At 45.7% G+C, this 17658-nt stretch overlaps 1 protein-coding gene across 3 annotated transcripts; it reads right to left on the bottom strand.

Annotated features, from left to right (window-relative positions):
- Positions 1–860: 860 nt before the first annotated feature.
- INCENP (inner centromere protein) lies at positions 861–17377 on the bottom strand. Of its 3 annotated transcripts, none has more exons than XM_076343580.1 (17): positions 17232–17377; positions 17025–17138; positions 15670–16451; positions 13653–13704; positions 13452–13485; positions 11110–11188; positions 10498–10549; positions 10059–10176; positions 9837–9971; positions 7418–7527; positions 6911–7031; positions 6016–6138; positions 5308–5480; positions 4925–5015; positions 3280–3390; positions 1938–2097; positions 861–1220 (listed from the first exon to the last, which is right to left on the bottom strand). In XM_076343580.1, the coding sequence occupies exons 1-17, from the start codon at positions 17375–17377 to the stop codon at positions 1006–1008; spliced, it is 2616 nt and encodes an 871-aa protein (XP_076199695.1). In that variant the 3' UTR covers positions 861–1005. The 3 variants fall into 3 exon arrangements, with proteins under 3 accessions (XP_076199695.1, XP_076199696.1, XP_076199697.1); XM_076343581.1 differs by having other exon boundaries at positions 3280–3387; positions 17232–17272; XM_076343582.1 differs by lacking the exon at positions 3280–3390 and having other exon boundaries at positions 17232–17272.
- Positions 17378–17658: the final 281 nt, after the last annotated feature.

The following is a 17658-nucleotide window of genomic DNA, read 5'->3' as shown; positions in this document are numbered from 1 at the left end:
TGTTAAGAGGAAATTGTTTTGATAACAGTCCATTTGACACTGCCTTATTGAATATGAAGTGCAAAACAGGCCTAGAAATAAAACCAGCTTTGATGCTGAACAAATAAAACAGACAAGGGGAGAAGAGAGAAAGATAGGGATCAAGGTTAAACTCATTCTTTCAATCCAATCTATACCACAGACATGGAATTTAAATTAGAGAAACAAAATTCTATCAGAACCTTTCTACAATTTCTCTTGACGAAGCCTAGAGCAACAAAGCCTGCTTATGCTACTCTGGGTATTCCTGGAGACACGATTACAGCGAGGGTCAGAGCTCCCTCCAACAACTGAAGAAAGGTCAATAAAATCCTCAGGGTATTTCAGCCCGAGCTGTAGTAATGTTAGTACCAATCTAGCTTATGCACATAATTGCACTTGGTGTTGGGATGAAGTGCATTACTGAAAAATGAAACAAGGAAATCATTTGGCAATGTGCAGGAGATGATGAAGACCACACCTGCTAGTGACTTGCTTCTGGAGAACATCAGTAGTGCACACTTGGATTTTACCCAAGCTGTGCACAGTGGTCCTTAGCTGTACAAGTACTCTGGCTTCAGCCACGAGGTGGGCAGGGACAGTACAGACATACAACTTTCAACTACAGCTGGCAGCTACTACCAGGCCTGCTTGGCCGAAGAGGGGAGGATCATATAGCTTTAGGCGATGCACTCTCATGACCTAAAGGTCTAAATCTTTGCCAGCTTAAAGCTAAGGGTAAAAGGAGATGCATCTTTCCAAGGCAGTATCTCCCAAAAGCTTGCTGTTTTGCCTAACAGTGAGAAAATAAGCCCCAAAAACAGAAAATGCAAGAGGCCCAGTAAGAGCTGACATTTATTCAATGCTAATACCTTTAGATTAGTAGATTTACCAGTAGATTTACAGTTACTGAACAGTAACTCTCTTCTCACCTAGAGAGACAGACATGCATACCCACTGCTCCACAAGAAACAGCCACTGCCCACCTCAGTACTTTTTCAGGCTGTATGGCAGACCTAGAACCGATTTGGCACCTGGAAACGGCGGGGAACTCCACACAGCAGAGCTTGTGCGCTTGAAGTAGCGCGGTTTACTTTTGTAAAAGATGTCCTCCAGCTTGGGGCTTGCGATCACCCCAAAGAGCGCGTCGACATTGGGAGGGTTGTAGTACTGGTGGACTACAGCTTGGCTAAGCTGACTCCCTGCAGAAACAAAAGATTAAGTATTCATTAATTTTTTTTTAATTGAAATTGCTGTGTAGGCTGTTTGTATGCAATGTGTCCCTGCCCTCCTCATCTCTAATCACACCGAGGATCACAAATGGGAGAAATCCTGCAGTATTTGATGTTTTAAACCACCCTGTTTAAGCCTAAAGCTTCAGCATAGATCACTTGGAGGGCGAATATTGTGTGTACTGAATTCTGTCCAGGAACTAGAATAAGTTTGCAAGAGGCAAGGTTTCTCAGCTTTTCTTCCTGCAGATTCCATTAGTTTCCCCGCAACTTCTTAGCTCCCCTGGGGCAGGCGGAATACGAAATTATGGAACTGAGTATTTCAGAACCAGAACAGCTGCCGGTCTGGAGCCTAGCCCGTGACATCTGGCATTACTTTGCTTTTTAAAGATAAATCAATGTCAAGCAGGCTCAAGGCCAGAGCACTAGTTCATAATTACTCCATTCACACTGGCAAAATGACACTAGCAGCTCTGTTAAGGCAGTTTAAAAGAGTATTGTTCCCCAATATTGTCCCATGAAGCTCCCCAAGTGGTAGAGAAGCACTCGTGCCACACGGCTAGAGGTTAGTACTTTTAACTGCAGCGTGCAAGTAGGAGGAACTGGGCAAAATCTTACAACCAGGTCGTCAAAGCTGCAGTAGGGTTTGCTGAGGGCTCTCAGGACAGATTTCAACCTAACACATACCAGTGGCCCAGGCAGGGACGGGCTTGCGAGGCTGGCTTTCGTCATCAGTAGAGTCATCGCTGTTCAGATCCAGTCCATAGTTGTTTGGATTTATCATGGGGGGCTTTGGCTCTTTGTGAGCCTGTGGAGTCATCTGGTATGAATTGCAGGCAGGTGAATTCTAGAAGACAAATATATTCCCCAGGCGTTAGATGCAATAGCACTGCTACGCTTCCGAGCCACAGTGAGACACTTGTAGGCCAGAATACCTCAATATTACACCTCTTGCTTTACTGTATAACTGCAAAACCTGAAGTCTGGCAGTTCTAAAGTTTTGACCCAATTACAACTTTGCATTGCCTTCTCCTGTTTAATTAGGCTGCTTAATTGGCTATTATGGCATGAACAAGCCAGCAATACCTGCATCTAATATAGATACAGCAGTTCTGCTCAATTCAAGCAAGGCTTAAACGGAGTTGTTACATCCTCAAAGCTGGAGCTGAGTAATGTGCTTTAAATATGCTGCAACCAAACTTCTGGGCTTGTTTAATAATATTAAACTGAATATTACCTTGTAGAGAATACACACGTATCAGCTCAGGACAAACTGTATTGTTATTTTGATGGGAACAGCATGACTAAGGAAAATGCAAGTGATGAAGAAAAACTTAAAACTGCAAATTTCACCAGCCATGAAACATAAGTCGGTCCTTAACTAGAGGGACAAGTATCTCTAAAGAGCTGGAAACGGATTTTTTTTTTCCCCATAAGAGGCTGCCTTCGTGGCTTTGTGTCCATTAACATTAACTCTTATTTCACTGGTTTTGCATTTAAAGATTAAAATATGTAGCTTTGGAAGGAGATAAAGATCCATATATTTGTCTTCAATGTTCAAGACGTACCTCACCTCCAGGATCTCCTCAAGTTCCACGGGTAGTGAGGCACAAATGCAATACTACTCCACAGACTCTGCTGCCATCCTGTGGCTGTTTCCAACTTTGAACTTAAATAACACTATTTCGGCATCGCTGCTGCCTGTGAGGTTCTTTCAGTGTTTAAAGAGCTTAGAAAGGCAAAGCTACTTTAACAGCCACTGCCTTATCCTGACAACAAGAAAATCCTGGCAAATACCTGCCACTTCCCTTCCCTCCTTTTCACTCCCCAAAAGTTAATTAAATACTCAAGGCCACCAGGAATCAACCTCAGATAACCAGGAAAAAAAGTTTACAGAATCCCTTCATTATTGAAAGGGAATATAAAAAGCAGAGGGTAAAACTGCCCATTGTAACAGCATGTCAGTGCTGGAATCAAAGTTCTCTGATGTCAACCCTTAAAGAAATGTCACCAGAGAGAGCAGAATTACCTCTTTGTTTTCTAGGTGCTGTGTTTGGGCTATATCTTTAGCCTTTTGTTCCTCTGGCAGTTTCTTCTGTTCTTGCTCCTGCCTCTTCATCTCTGCTAGCCTCTGCTCCTGCTGGCAAGCCGACATCACAAATGAATTAATCTTATGAACTAAGCTACGCTGTTAATCCAGGGATCCATTTTTTTGATATGCAAAAAAAAAAATATCTAAGCATCTAATTGCAAGTCTTTGTTACTTGTGATGCTAAGGAGCCCTTTGAACACAGTGCAGACAGTGAACAGTTTGAGCTTTCCTCACAAAGTGGCACAAACAAACTGACCTTCCCGCTTAAAAGCATTAGTTGCCCTCCTCTGATAATGCAATGACCTCATGCTTTGAAAAACTTGCTACTGACTTTATCTTTAGGGTATAAACATCAGAAACCAGCTGACCATTTGCAGATGGAAAAGTCTGTGCTACTGATCTTAGCCTCTCTTTAGACTAATAAACAGTACTTTTAGAGGCCAAGTGACCCCATTGTACAGTAACCGTCCCAAACAGGTCAAAAGAATCTCACCCCGTGAATGCTTAGTTTTTCCTACGGGATCTAAAGGAAACCAAGAGGCTGCTAACTCAAACAGCAGACATCTAAAATCAAGTGAAATAAACCCCACCCAGTCCTAACGGCAGGACAAGTTGTACACAGGCCTACCACCAACTGCCTGTCAACTTCACCAAGCTAACTGACAGGGTGAGGAGCTTGCTGGGCACGCAGGGATCCCCACCAAGGACTTCAGCTCCCTGAAGGCAGCTAGACAACTGCTGTCAGCATGCTGATACCACAGCTCTGCTAAGTGGAGTGACAATGATTTCAGGCAAACACTGGACAATTTCCAATCATCTATTCCAACCTTCTGTTCTTTCTCACAAATCGTCTTGAAAGTGCAAGTTGCCCCAGATCTTATATAAACCAAAAAGCAACCGTCCAAACAGCAAAAGGGTTTGCTACCAATTCCCAGCAATTATTTTGTGCAAATCCTTGAGAAGGGACATTCCAAACGCTACCTGAACAACACCTGCGGGCTTTATCTCTGCTCCAGTGAAAATGCATGCTGCAAGTTAAGCAAAAACCTGAGCCTATCCAGCTGCAGTTGCTTTATTCAAATAGCACGGACTGCCAAGGCATCAAAAGGTCCTTCTTCAACACCACAAGCAAAAACACCTGCTTAGTTAATCTATGCTGGCGTGACCATTGCAGAAAATAACCTGATTAAGTCTACTGTGGTTCTGCTGTAGGTGGCACAAATGTAAAACTGAGATGTTCCTTCTGAAAAGCCTGGGATTAATTATTGTTTGATATCAAGAGAGGTACAGATACACCTGGGCACAGAAAGGGGAAAAGCCAAAAACCTCACTTGAATTCAACGTGTGCCTTATCTGTCCTTTCTTCTTGCACTGCTGCCACCTAAAGAGAGCAAGCATACCTTCTGAAGCGGACAGAGAACAGACTCTGGGTAAAAGCACCTTTGGCTGGCTCAAGTACAGAAGTGCAACAGCTCACTCATCAGGGTTCTTAATAGCTTCACAGCTCAGCTGCTCCCAACAGTAATGGCTACTGAAGTCTGATCCATGTGGCTCTACCCATCTACAAAAAGAGAGTACTTACTTCTTTCTTCTCCATCTCCTTGCGGAGCTGTTCTTTAGCAGCCAACACTTCCTTCTGCAGGCGAGCAGCCTTCTCCTGCTGTTCACGTAGCCTGAGAACCAAAGCAACAGACCATTACTCTGAAAACTACACAGAGGTACCCTCCCATTCAGTGCCTGCTGCAAACCCCTCTTTTTCTCACAGCTTTTCAGGGCACTCCCCACCACACCTCCTACATTGAGCCCAGAATTTCTTCTTGGCAGCTCAATACCCATGATGGTCCAGAGTTGTGCTGACAGCACAAAGTAGCTCTTCACTGCTGGAGCCTTTCACTAGTGCCTCTGTTCCTGTTGCTTTTCAAAGTCCCGGCACAGAATTTAGTACATAAATGGATATTGTCTTACTTTTCTGCCTGGATTCTCTCCTGTTCCTTCTTCCTCTCCAGCTCTCTCTCTGCAGCCAGCTGTTTCTCTCTCTCCTGTTCTGCCTGTCTCTGCTCAGCAATCTTCCTGGCACGTTCCTGCTCCTCTTCCTTCCTCTTCTGCATTAGCTCTTTGTGCCGACGTTCCTCCTCCTCCTGGTAAGCCCAACAAGGCAATTACTCACATTGTACAGGAACAGGCTCCAGAATAAAGGAGCAGAAACACCTTATTTGACCGAAGTCTCTAGCACCTATCACTACACAGCAGGGAAACAACTCTGGGCTAAAGCCCAGTGCTTCCAAGGTACGTGCATCATCTCTCCAGATATTTCAGTGCTGGCCTCTCCCTGCCCGCAATGTACCCCAAAGGGCCTCATGGCCACCATGCTCTGGATCTCCGAGAGACAGGTTTAACTGAGAGATTTTAATACTTGCCGACCCACAAATTAAGGTCTTTAGTAAGAATCTGTCCAGAACTACAGAAGAAATGTGGGTCACAACCACCGCTAACAGCTTACAGCATATTGCAGGAGGAAGCAGGAAGCACAACACTGCAGAGAGCTTTAAGGACAAACTAATTTTCAGTTGGTTCGTGTTAGTACTCCCGCTGGATTCCTTTCTTACAAAGACTGTGGCAGACTGCGGCCGTTCTAATTGCACGCAGGATGATAGGACGGGCTCCAGCACAGACCTGCTGCAGTGCTTTTTGTTTTCTGGCCTCTTCATCATGCCTGCGCCGGGCCTCTGCTTCTTCCATTTTCTTGGCAGCTGCCTTCTTTTTGATCTTCTCTTCTGCCAACCTTTCTTCCCGCACCTAAGACACACACACAGCCAGCTGAATACCTAAGTCTCAGGTGGGGCAGTTCTCCATGCATGTGAAATATCATAGCAGTAAGTCTCAAAGATGCAGAGCTCCCACCCTCTCACAGGGCAAAAGCTTCCTTTTTTGCCACCAGGAGCCAACGGGACCTGTGCTTTATCTTAAAAAGGTCATATTTAGGGAAACGACCTTCTTTTACATCTCCACAGGAAGAGCTGATCCTATTCTGGTATTTATACATCTAATACCACAAAAGCCATCAGAATATATTCTCAGAACCAGGAAATAAGAAAAGCAGATGGAGGTAATTGAAGCAGACAAATGACTGCTATGGTCACATGGGCAAATTGTCTGAAAGTCTCAGATACAAGAAAGGGTCTGGAGGAAGTATGTTTATCTTCACCTCTTCATCTATTAGTCAGATGGGAGAACAACTTCAAGTAGATAAAGCCTCAGGGCCATTAGGCTGGCTTTATCTACTTGAAGTTCTTCTCCCATCTGACAGAGCCTTAATATAGCCCATTTAGATTCATAATTCTGGAAAATAAATGTTTTCGTCTGCCATTTGCTGTAACCAAGAGAAGGGCAGTCACTCAGAATCGCCAAATTTCTGGAAAGTTCTTTATTCAACTGTTCTCCAGTTTGTTCTCTAGATTTCAAGCAGCCTCAGTTCCTCTCTTTCTGGAAGGCACACTCGTGTGTTATCATTTACCTCAATAGATTATTTATTCTCCCAAATAAACTCTATAGGTATATTGGGCCTTACCTTCTCAGTCTTCTCATCAAACAGAGCTATCTTCTGCTCAATGCGCCTTTTCCTCTCTTCCTCTATTTGCTCTGCCCGTTCCCGAGCTTGCAAGACTTTGCGCAGACGCTCCTCACGCTTCCTATAGGACACAGGGCAACTTTATCATTGTAGTCCAGCTAGATGAGTTCCTTACAACTCAAATACAAGGCCAACAGACAGCTCTTGGGCAGCATGAAATTCAATAAACCAAATACACCATTCATTTAAACATTAGCAATATTTTTAAGCTCCACCTGTGACAGAGGACTTAAGACGAAAAGCTGAAGAAGCAGTCAGCTAGGATATTTAACTTTCTATTAGCATTTTAGACAGATACTATGAGAACAAATACTGTCTTTGCGGTGTGAGAGCAAGCCAACAAGAATTTTTGCTGCATGTACGGACTCTGCAAGATAAAAGATCTAGATATAGGGACCTACAGGCACAGAGAGAGCACTCCAGACAAGGCAGAAAGCATATACTCACAGCTTTGCCTCTTCTAGTCGCCGTTTCTTTTCTTCCTCCAGTTTTTGTTTTCTCAGCTGCTCGGCTTCTTGCTTTTTCCTCAGAGTCTCTAGCTTCTGTCTCTCCTTTTCCTGAGATGGATTGAAATGATTATACCCACCTGCCAGGGCTTCCTTCTACCTCACCTTGCTCAGGTTAAGTGAGGGCCCAGAGATAACACCAGGGAACTGCAGCCAGAACCAAGGGATGGTAACAACCCTGAAGCAGAGCTCAGGTAGCCTGTGATGTAGTCATGGATGTTTGAGAACAGACGCAATGGAAAACGAGGCAGTGGCGTTAACCTTAGAGAGCAAGAGAAGAAGCTGGGAAGTTGAAACAGAAGCACCAGCTCCTGAAGTCCAGGCAGCTTCCGCAGAGATTGCAGACAGACAGCACTGTGATTTATGTTGGTAAAAAGAACCAAAAAAGCAGTGCTAATGCTTGGCAGTGATACTAACTTCCTGCAGCGAGTGTAGGGGACAGATGGTGCTCTAGGAAACACCTTGCTTACTTCAACTCAGAACTCCCACTGGCATCTTTGCTTCCCACAAAGCTTTATCTCATGGTAAACCACCACCATTTAGACAGAGTGCTTACAGCTTGATTCAAGCACACAGTCAGCCCCATATGTCATCTAGACAGAAATGCAGTGCATTCTTCTCATTTTTCTGAACAGCCCAGCTAACTCAGCCTAAGTATACTGTCAGTTAGAAGAGCAAGATCCAGCCATCACTACAGTCACAGCAAACAGATTAAGATAAACTAATTTAATGCCAGATTTGATACTGCAGATGCCTAATTATGTCAGGCCTGGTCTTAGTACAAACTCATTGATAAGCACGGTGAAAAATTGAAGTGATTACCTTATGCTGGGCTCCATGTTGTAAGTGATTGGTGTTATTAGTATCCAAACTGGCTAATTTAAAACTAATGATTATATCTTATTGCTCTGGTGATATTTAGTTATGTTTAGCCCCCACACGGAAAAAGTCCTGAAGAGAAGTTGCCCGCACTGGAATGAAAACCTAAAATATAACGTTCAATGAACTGACAGCAACAAAGGATGCACTAGTCAGAAGACTCTTTTCTCATCATATTAGCTCCTTTGTCAACACAGACACTAACGTCAGCAGGAACACCAGTGAGACTGAAGCTCGAATCCTTCGCTAATTCCTAATGATAGACTTCTCTTATCTGCTGGAGTACAGAAAGACTCTCTAAGCAGCACAACCGTGACAGCTTTAAGCAATACAAAGAAGTTCTGATATTAGGTTGCCAGATATAAGCTAGATGCAGGAAAACCAGTTTCTGCAGTATGCCCTCCTCTCCCTCCCCAACTCTCCTGCAAGTGAAAACAAGCCCTAGAACTACATTATTTTGAAGTATGAGCAGTCTATGCTCGGCACGCCAGCTTCTAGCATGTCCCTAGGTGCATCCATGAAGCTACACCCTTGTACTTGCCTGACACTGTCAGAGCGCTATTCTGGAATAGGAACTACAGCACGCTGATTGAAACCTGCTTTTCCTTGAACGCTGACTTCTCTTCCGAGTTAAATACCAAATCTAAATGCAGATCAGGTAAGAGTGAGGGCTGCCCATCAGCGATGCAGGTAGTATTCCTACTGCAAGTCCAGCCCGTGTAATTAAATAATCATGATTTATGACCAAACTGTCCTGTGTAAGCAGAACACAGGGAAAACCAACTCCCTTTGGAAATCTAGAACGAGATCTTCTCAGATCCCATCCACCCAAACAACTACTCTGTTTGGGGTACAGGAGCTTCCCCTGTGCTGCTGTAAACTTCACGGTGGTATTGCATAGGTAGGGGCATCTTCCTGCAAACAGCAAAGGTGTGTCATGTGTCTTTGCTGGTTGCGACAATTATACTACATTGATATTGATGCTTATTAGATTTGGACACTGGCATACTTGTCTCACTGACCCAGCAGTCTCCTATTCAGGACAGCCTCATGTTTCTTCCTGCTTCAAAGGTCCGAAAAACCTCAGAACATCAGAAGTTTGGATTTAAGACGCATTTGCTCAGCTCTCACTCATTAGAAAAGTCCTAGAAAGGAGACTTTGGATGTGCAGGTTTCAGATATATATATACACACCTCATCTGCAGTATTCAAAATCCCCTTGATTTTCATTTCCCAGTTTTCCTTCCCAACTGTTACTTGCTAATACCAGAGGAGAATGCTACAGTAATAAAGCTTAGAGTCCAAATTAGAACTCTTTAAGAAGCTGACTAATCACAATTTTATTTAGTTTACGTAAGTGTAAACAGACAGCTTAAAGTTACTTCTTAGTTTAATATGGGTTGAAAAGTTTTTCACATCTGTGCTTTAACTTAAACACCCATCAGACCATCACATACTAGCTTACAACAGTCTCGTCTTACCTTGGGATCAGATTGGAGAGGAGTGTTGTACCTGATAAAAGATTTTATTACTCCATTTCTCCCCACAGAGCTTGGCGTCATGAGGAGCTGGTTCTTCTGCACAGTGTGCAAAAATGTTTTGAAAGGACGTACAACCTATGAGAGGAATGCCAAAAACAATTCTCAGGAGCGTGAGTAAGAAACAGGTCTTGGTAAAGTACATCAGGGTTACAAGGATCTTACTTTGCTGGCTGGAAAGGTAGGGGATGGGGTCTTTCTTCTCGGAGGAGAAAGCCCTCCATCTTCTGCTTGCTGGTTGTCATAGCGTTCATCCACAGCTCTTTTGTAACTTGGCTTTCTCCTGTGAGAAAAATATAGTCCATCATACATGGCAAATCCTCCTGATTGTCTCAAAGTCAGGTTTAAAAATGTCATAAAACTATCCTAGCTTAAAAGATATTTCATTGTGTATACACAAGTAGATATCCAATAAAAAATTTCTAATGTGATAGAAGATTAAAATTAAATTCTCTTTTCATAGAGGCAGAGAAAACTTATTGCAAAAGTTTCATAGTCACAAAACACTGAAGCCATTTAATAATGTTGCAGCGTTGAACCTGCTTTGAACCGGACTACAGATCTCCAGAGGCACCTTCCAAGCAGAATGATTCTACGAACATACCTGGCACTCTGGGGTGGCTCCTGGGTCTCCCTGTTCTTATTTAAGTTGTTTTCTGAAAGAAAGCATAGTTACATGGTTAGTTCTAGCAGAAAAAAAAAAAAATCCCTTCCAACACAACTTTGAAAGCAGACAACAGATTTAGCAGCTCACTAAACAGCAAAAAAACCTGCCATGAATTACGCACGGCAGGACTTTTCTTGCTTTCAGCAAACAACCGCGCAGCGCCATTCAAACCTAGAAATACAAAACAAAGCAAAGCTCTCTGAAGTAATCTGTGGCATGCAGTTTGCACTAATGCAATGCTATTGTGTTCTGCACAGACACAGAGCAACTGCTTGCTTCAGAAACGGGGTTCAACTAGGCCTCCCATAACCTGGAGAGCATGCACCCCTCCACCTTCATTTCCACGCGCTTCCCAGCGTGGAAAATAACTCCAGTACAGAATTTCCTAACTGCTCGTCTCTTGAAACAAATCCTCGCTTGTCAAAGATTAGATTAGTCTTTCAAACTGGGCTCTCCAATGAACTAGACAATCTTTCAAACTGCCCAGTCAGCCTCCCAACAAAGTGATGACTTTTTAAAATTCTGCCACAAAAATCCTCTGGAAGCTACCGTTGTTGCTTGTCTCCTGCGGCTCTTCATTTCTGCTGACGGTTCGAGAGCGAAGTGACATTTGTGGACTTTGGGGATTCTGTAGGAAAAGCAAATGAGTTTCAGCACCATTCTCACACGGAAACAGCCAATTACTGTTTCAAATCGTGATGTCATTCTGACAAGGACACTGCCTGCAATATTACCAGAGAATGCAAAACCGCATGCATAGTATAAAGCATTGGGGCCAGTACCCAGCGTGAAGTCCTAACCTCCAGCTGTGAAAAATACCTCGGGACACCATCTTGGTAAATTCCGTGATGTCGTGTCATCACTAGAAGCACAAGTTAACAGAATACAAGTATCTGCAATGAGGGATTGACTGCTCAAACTGAACAAACTCATGAACTATTAAGGACAAAAACATTTCAAGTTGGAAATCTGTTTATGCTTGCTGGACTTCTGGCAGAGTCAGGCAGCGCTCATTTTACTTAGCAGTGATGAATGGACAAACAGGGAGACAGCAAAGACAAACAGCTCATTTCCTTGACTTATGTGTTTCTGTTGTGGATGTGATATGCATTGCTGTTTGCTGCCTTTGCACTTATACTGATAAAAAATTCTGTTGTGGTAATGGTTTCATATGCCTGCAAGAGAGCAGGCAATGGCTTTTGAAATCTGCACTCTGCTAGCAATGGAAGCATTAACTCCACTCCCCAAACCCACGCTGGCCAGCGTGTAGGCTGGCAGACACAAAGGAGTTGGGAAGAGAAGAAAAAAGAAGTCTGGAAACTTTATCCTCCCCTAATGCTTCTGTAGAGTCTTATCCTACGGCTCGGTACAAGAAGCATCTTGCAGCCCAACAGAAGGACACAGATTTAATTAATTCGAGGCCAGGCCCGAGAAGAATCTGACCTTTAAGTAACAGCATGCCTACAGGTACTGTCTTTATACGTTCCTACAAAGACATTTTCTGGTTTGAGAAGGTTGCCGAGTCACCGCGTTTTCATGCTGCTCACAGCTCCCGAAGGAAGGCTCTGGCAGAAACCAAACCACGTTTGGTTTGCCGAGAAAACTGCTGATAGATAGATAGATAGATAGGGTAAGGTAACCTGGTGACATAGGCTAAGAATGGGACAGGCTACAAGGTCCCACTCCCAACAGCAGTGGTATAGAAATAAAAGATGAGGATCAAGGGTAGGTCAAATACACTACATGGACTAGACCGTATTTATAAATTCATCAGGGTACAGAAACAAAAGATACGAGTCCTCTACTCACAGATCTGCAAAGCAGTCTGTTCATTTTTCTCTTCTCCCCATTTTCCCTTTAAGCTTTTCTACAATTGTAACTCAGGCAAGCTAAAAATCCAGAGGCATTAGAAAAACTGAGTCTATTCAAACTTTTGCAGATCTGCTGACAAGCGCAGCCATAAAAGCATGTATAAGCCTGTTCCTGCTTACCGAAGTGCTTAAGGCCACAGAGATCTACTCCATTAATTCAGTCTTTGCTTATCGAAAATTATTCTGGACAAAACACTGACATAATCCTGGGATTTCTTCCTCAGGAGGGCAGCGAGAATTGTGGAGGGATATGTTTTGACCTGAATGATATTTACAAATTTCTGTAGTTGTCTTAGGACAAACTGACAAACTTTGAATAATCTGCAGGACTAAAAGGTCAAAAGAAGCTTTAAAAATGCAGAAATAGTAATAGTGTACAAACTCTGTCCAACTGAATAAGAAGGTTATTTATCTGTATAGATTCAGGATTGAATTTTCATACAACTGATCTCTAGCAAGAGGCTAAGAAGCAAGAGCCAGAAAGCAGGACTCGACTCTGAATGCCAGCGATACCAAGGTCGGTATTCAGCACTGGTGTGCATCAACCCATCATTTACATTTAAATATATTTATGTAAAATGACAGAGAGAGAATGCTATTTTCTAGCCAAAGCTAGCCTTGGCTTTGAAAGCATCTGAGATTGTAACACCATACTGACAGAAGACCTCTACTTGCATCCAAAATAAGCCTTGGGTCACACGTGCTCATTTTCCAAATAGAACTTCACCGGTTTTTGTTTTGCCGATTTTGGAACATTGTGGTTAAAACAGACTTGACAATCTCAGACTTCCTCCAGCCTGTGTATCGGAAGGAGGGAGGCTATGGATAGGCTCGTGCACGCATGCGAGCTGAGTGCTCCATGCCTCCTTTACTCAAGTGCTACGCAGCAGGTGGACCGAGTCCGGCGATCCGCGGCCAGAGCTCCCTAATTCCCCAGTAACAAATGAGAGGTGTCTTCAACACGTTTTGCTCACAAGTCCATACAAACAGAAATGCTTTTAATCTCTGCTCAAATCTTACCAACTTGGAGGGGGTACAAGGTCCAGGAGGAGGCCTGGGGGGGGAAAAAACAGAAAAAAGGCAGCCATGTTTAATAACAGCAAGGAAACTGGGAAGCAACTTGTTCTCTGCGAGCAGTGCATTTTATACCAAGAACAACACTGTAAAAAAATCCTCCAAGCAGGATATTAAGGATAAAGAAGTATCTTAAAGTAGTCTCACCCAGTTTTGAGAACTGTTTCTTCATCCTCTGGCACCTCTCCAGAGCTGGAGACTGCAGGAAAAGAAAAAGATGCCAGAGCTGTAACATATAGGTGCAGGCCAAGGCTCTTCCTAGGAGCGAAGTTCACTCAAGACTGTTGTAGAGGCATTTGCTCTGCCTCCTGGGTTACTGCCTGCAATTCAAACGCATGCTGCTACCAGGAAGGGCAGCTGAATATACCTAAGTAGCACCGGAGAAAATGCCGCCTGCAATTTTAATGTAAGAAAACAGATGTTTTCAATTATAGATGAGTTCAAAGTGATATTCAATGGGCTTACATTAAGAGTGACTAGGTTTGGGCTTAGACTCATTTTGCAGGGCCACGTCCAGATACCAGCAGTAGTTAAAACCAGCATTATTTACAGTCAGAGTGCTGCATCCTGCTAAGCATTCCAGCTGGCTCCACGGTAGCTAGCTTTTAAGTACCAGCACAGACGGAAACTGCTGTTAATAATTAAGGAGGCGATGCAGCTTGAGCCTGAGTGGAGTACACAAGGGCAGACTTTGCACAGTCAGAGCGTGCGGTCTGCTCCCGCGCTTCCATTGCAGATGTTATCGAAGGAAGCACAAACACACGTGCTGTACACATACCCCGTGCAAGACCTGATGCATCAGACACAGCGCACACACTCTGCAGTCGATTAAGGTGCTTTGGGCTTTCAAGCATTAACGAGCTCAGCTGGAGCTGCCTGAAACATCTCAGTTCCTCCCCTTACACCTGGAAATTTTGACCTGGAAATTGTGTCAAGTAGTGCAGAGGGAAGAAACAAAGCCTCCCTTAAACCTCCCAGGTAATCCAGATTGGACAATACAGACTGATCATTTAAACTGGGTAGATAAAGCCACTTCAGTGCCTCTTCAAAAGCACAAATGAGAAGACTTCCCTATGGTTCCATTTTTTACTGAGGGAGCCCTCAACACCGCGCTTCTAAACTTACACAGAACTCGGCACTACCCTGTTACCAGCACAGGAAACCCTGTACTGGGGTCTGCAGCGCTCTGTTTCTGGAAAAACATTCAACAGTTAAATTGGTATGGAAAAAAAACACTGAAGTGCTTCTCCAAATATATCCTACAGCCAAAACAGGATAACTCCTCAAGAAAAGCCAGTGTTACACAGCACAAATCCCACATAGCTAGAACACTGCAGATGAACGCATTACAGTAATGTTATTTCAGCTGTATTAGTTCTCCCTTCAAACAAAGCAGCACGCTTTGCAAAAGAGCCAGTCTCTCCTCAACATCAAATTGCATGGAAGAGGTTCTCTTGCATCACCTGCATTTCAGGAGCCATTTACTAGTCCACCGCTTACTAGCCGCTTCTTTCCCTCAGCTTGAAAAAGAAGAGAGGTTATATCCATCACTTTGTTCTCCTGCACTAAATCCAATGCTTGCATTCCAGTAGCACGGAAGAACATTTAAATCAGTTTGTCCCTCACTGAAACCTGCCTCTATCGCAAACTGTAAAAGTTTGGAAGACTTTTAACAACTTTACAAAGTTCAGCCTCAAAATTCCCTTCTCAAAAGAGGAGCTCTAGAACCAGCTAGAACCAGATTCTGTTTAAAGAGCGGTGAATTTGTGATAGCTACCTCATTTCCCAGAAAACATGCAGGCCTTTGTGAGAGCCCACAATCCTCTCAAGCAGCCGCCAGCAGCAACAAGCCCCGTTTGCCAGCTTCCTCTTTAACTTTGCAAGCTACCACCACAGAAGCTCAGAAGACATTAAGGCTGTTCTCCCAGTTGATTTACAAGGCTGAATTCATAGGCCACAAACTAGCACGGTCGCCTGGGTTTCTCTATTCACGTAGGTCTCTAGAAAGCCAGTTAGAACATCCATGCTTAACTGCAGCTTGTCTAGCCTAGGAAGATCAGCTGCTGCACCCAAACTGAAGAACTAGCCCCATAACGTTGTTTTACTTCAACAAAAAGAGGGGGAATGGTGCCAAGCAAACTCATCTGGTGACATTCAAACTTACCATCCATGCGACTGGAGGACACAGATGACTTTCGAGCTGCCTTCCTCTTGACCGTTGTCCTGGTGATAGATTTCCTGATCATACTTTCCCTCTTGCTGGCTAGTGAGTATTTCTCTGCCAAGGAGGTTCTGCGAGTCATGGACGTTTTACCCATCAGACTCCTGCGCACTGAGCGACGGCTCAGCCTACAGCCTGTCGGAGTCCCTGGGCTATCCCTTATGCGCTGGGAAGGCTCCTTATCAGACCCCTCTTGCACCTGAGCAGAGTCATCTACCTCCTCCAGCCTAGGCTCTTCACTTAAAATGACTGTAGTATTAGCTGCCTTTCCTGTTTTCGGCTTAGACGCAGCCTCGCTTTCTCCTGCATCGTCTGCCTCGGGGGTGCAAGGGACCATCAGCTCAGAGGCTGCAGGCACAGGCGGCAATTTGGCAACCCTGCTTTCCTTGGGAGAACCATCATCTGAGCTCAAGAGGATGGTCGCGAAGAGCTTCTCTGATGGTTTAGATGCACTCTTCTGGAGGTGCATCTCAGCGCTAACGTGATCACTGACATCAGCTTCTGCTAAGGGAACCTTCCCTTCTACTTGCTGGACAGGAGGGGTCTCGGGACAGACCTTGGAGCTTCTAGCAGATGTTGCAGTCTGGGATCTTGTCACACGTCGAGGCGGAGAGATTTCTTTGGCCTCAGCCCTGACTAGCTCCAGGTTTTCTTTATTTCGGAGTCGTTGAGAATATCGCGTGGCGGGTACCAGTTTGAGACTGCTATTCCTCCTTCTAGATAATCTAACAATAGAAACAGCGCATTAGACTGGAACCGGATTCAGGAACAGGCTGAAGCCCTTCCACGCACAAACGGGAACGCGCAGAGAAACAAAGCTAAAACATCTGGGACGAGCCCCTCCAAGAGCTCCGCGTACATGGAGCTGCAGGAAGCGGCTGACGCGGAAAGCAGCTAGTGTGTACATAACCGCTTTAGGGCGGAAGAGACGATGAGAGGAAGAAGAAACACAGAGATATAAAACGGAACGAGTGACAAACAGCGGAGCTTGTCACGAGCACCGCGGTGTCGGAACGTTTTTAGGCCAGCAGGCTGGGCGCTGCGGAGCACAGCCTCCGGCCAGACCTTTAACGTAAGGGCGGAGGGGGGAACGTCACGGGGCAGGCCGCGGGGAGGAGAAGATCTTCGTGAGACCTTTTGCAGGGGATTTTTTCAGCCTCCCACGAGCTCCCTTCCCCTCTCCGGGCTCCGAGGGAAGCCTCCGTCCTCCACCTTCAGCCGACCCGCCCCCTCCCCAAGCGGCGCTTCCCGGGTCCCAGCTCCCCCGGCTCCTGGCGGGAGGGCCCCGGCGGGCCTACCTCTTCCTGCCCAGCTCCTGGTTCTCCTCCTGCAGGGCAGAAAGGCGCTTCCTCCGCTGCCGGTTCTTCTGCGACGGCGTCTTGGGCATCAGCTCCGGCTCGTCGCTGTAGTGGCTGCGAGGAGAAGGGGAGAGGCGGGGGGGGGTTAGGGTAAGCGGCCGGTAACGGCCCGGTGCGGGCGGGGGGGGGGGGGGGTGGCGTCGGTACCTGCTGAACATCCTGGCCGCCTCCTCGCGGATCTCCTCCAGCCACACCAGGTCGGTGTCGTCCACCTGCCGCAGGAACTCCGCCAGCCGCCGGTCGCACACCGCCGGCAGCTGCGCCGGGCCCGCCGTCATCGCCGCCGCCACCATCATCGCCGCCGCCCCAACCGCCCGCGCGCGCGCGCCCCCGGCCCGGCCCCGCCGCCCGCCTGGAATTCAAACCTAGCGCCCGCCTTCCGCCCCGCCGACGTCACCGCCGCCTCAGCCTATCGCCGCCGCGCCGCCCCCCAGCCCGCCCTCCCCATTGGCTGCGAGGCGACACGGGAGCGCTCAAAATCGGCTCCGGTCTGCTCACCAGTCTCACTGGTCGCGGAGGACTCGGCTTGGAAGGCGGGGCTTGAAGGGGCAGGCAAATAGGCTGCGGGGCTTTA

This window comes from Aptenodytes patagonicus, chromosome 7, assembly GCF_965638725.1.
Source record: "Aptenodytes patagonicus chromosome 7, bAptPat1.pri.cur, whole genome shotgun sequence".
Lineage (NCBI taxonomy): Eukaryota > Metazoa > Chordata > Aves > Sphenisciformes > Spheniscidae > Aptenodytes > Aptenodytes patagonicus.
The sequence above is the reverse complement of the archived record's forward strand: the minus strand, read 5'-3'. Positions and strand labels throughout refer to the sequence as shown.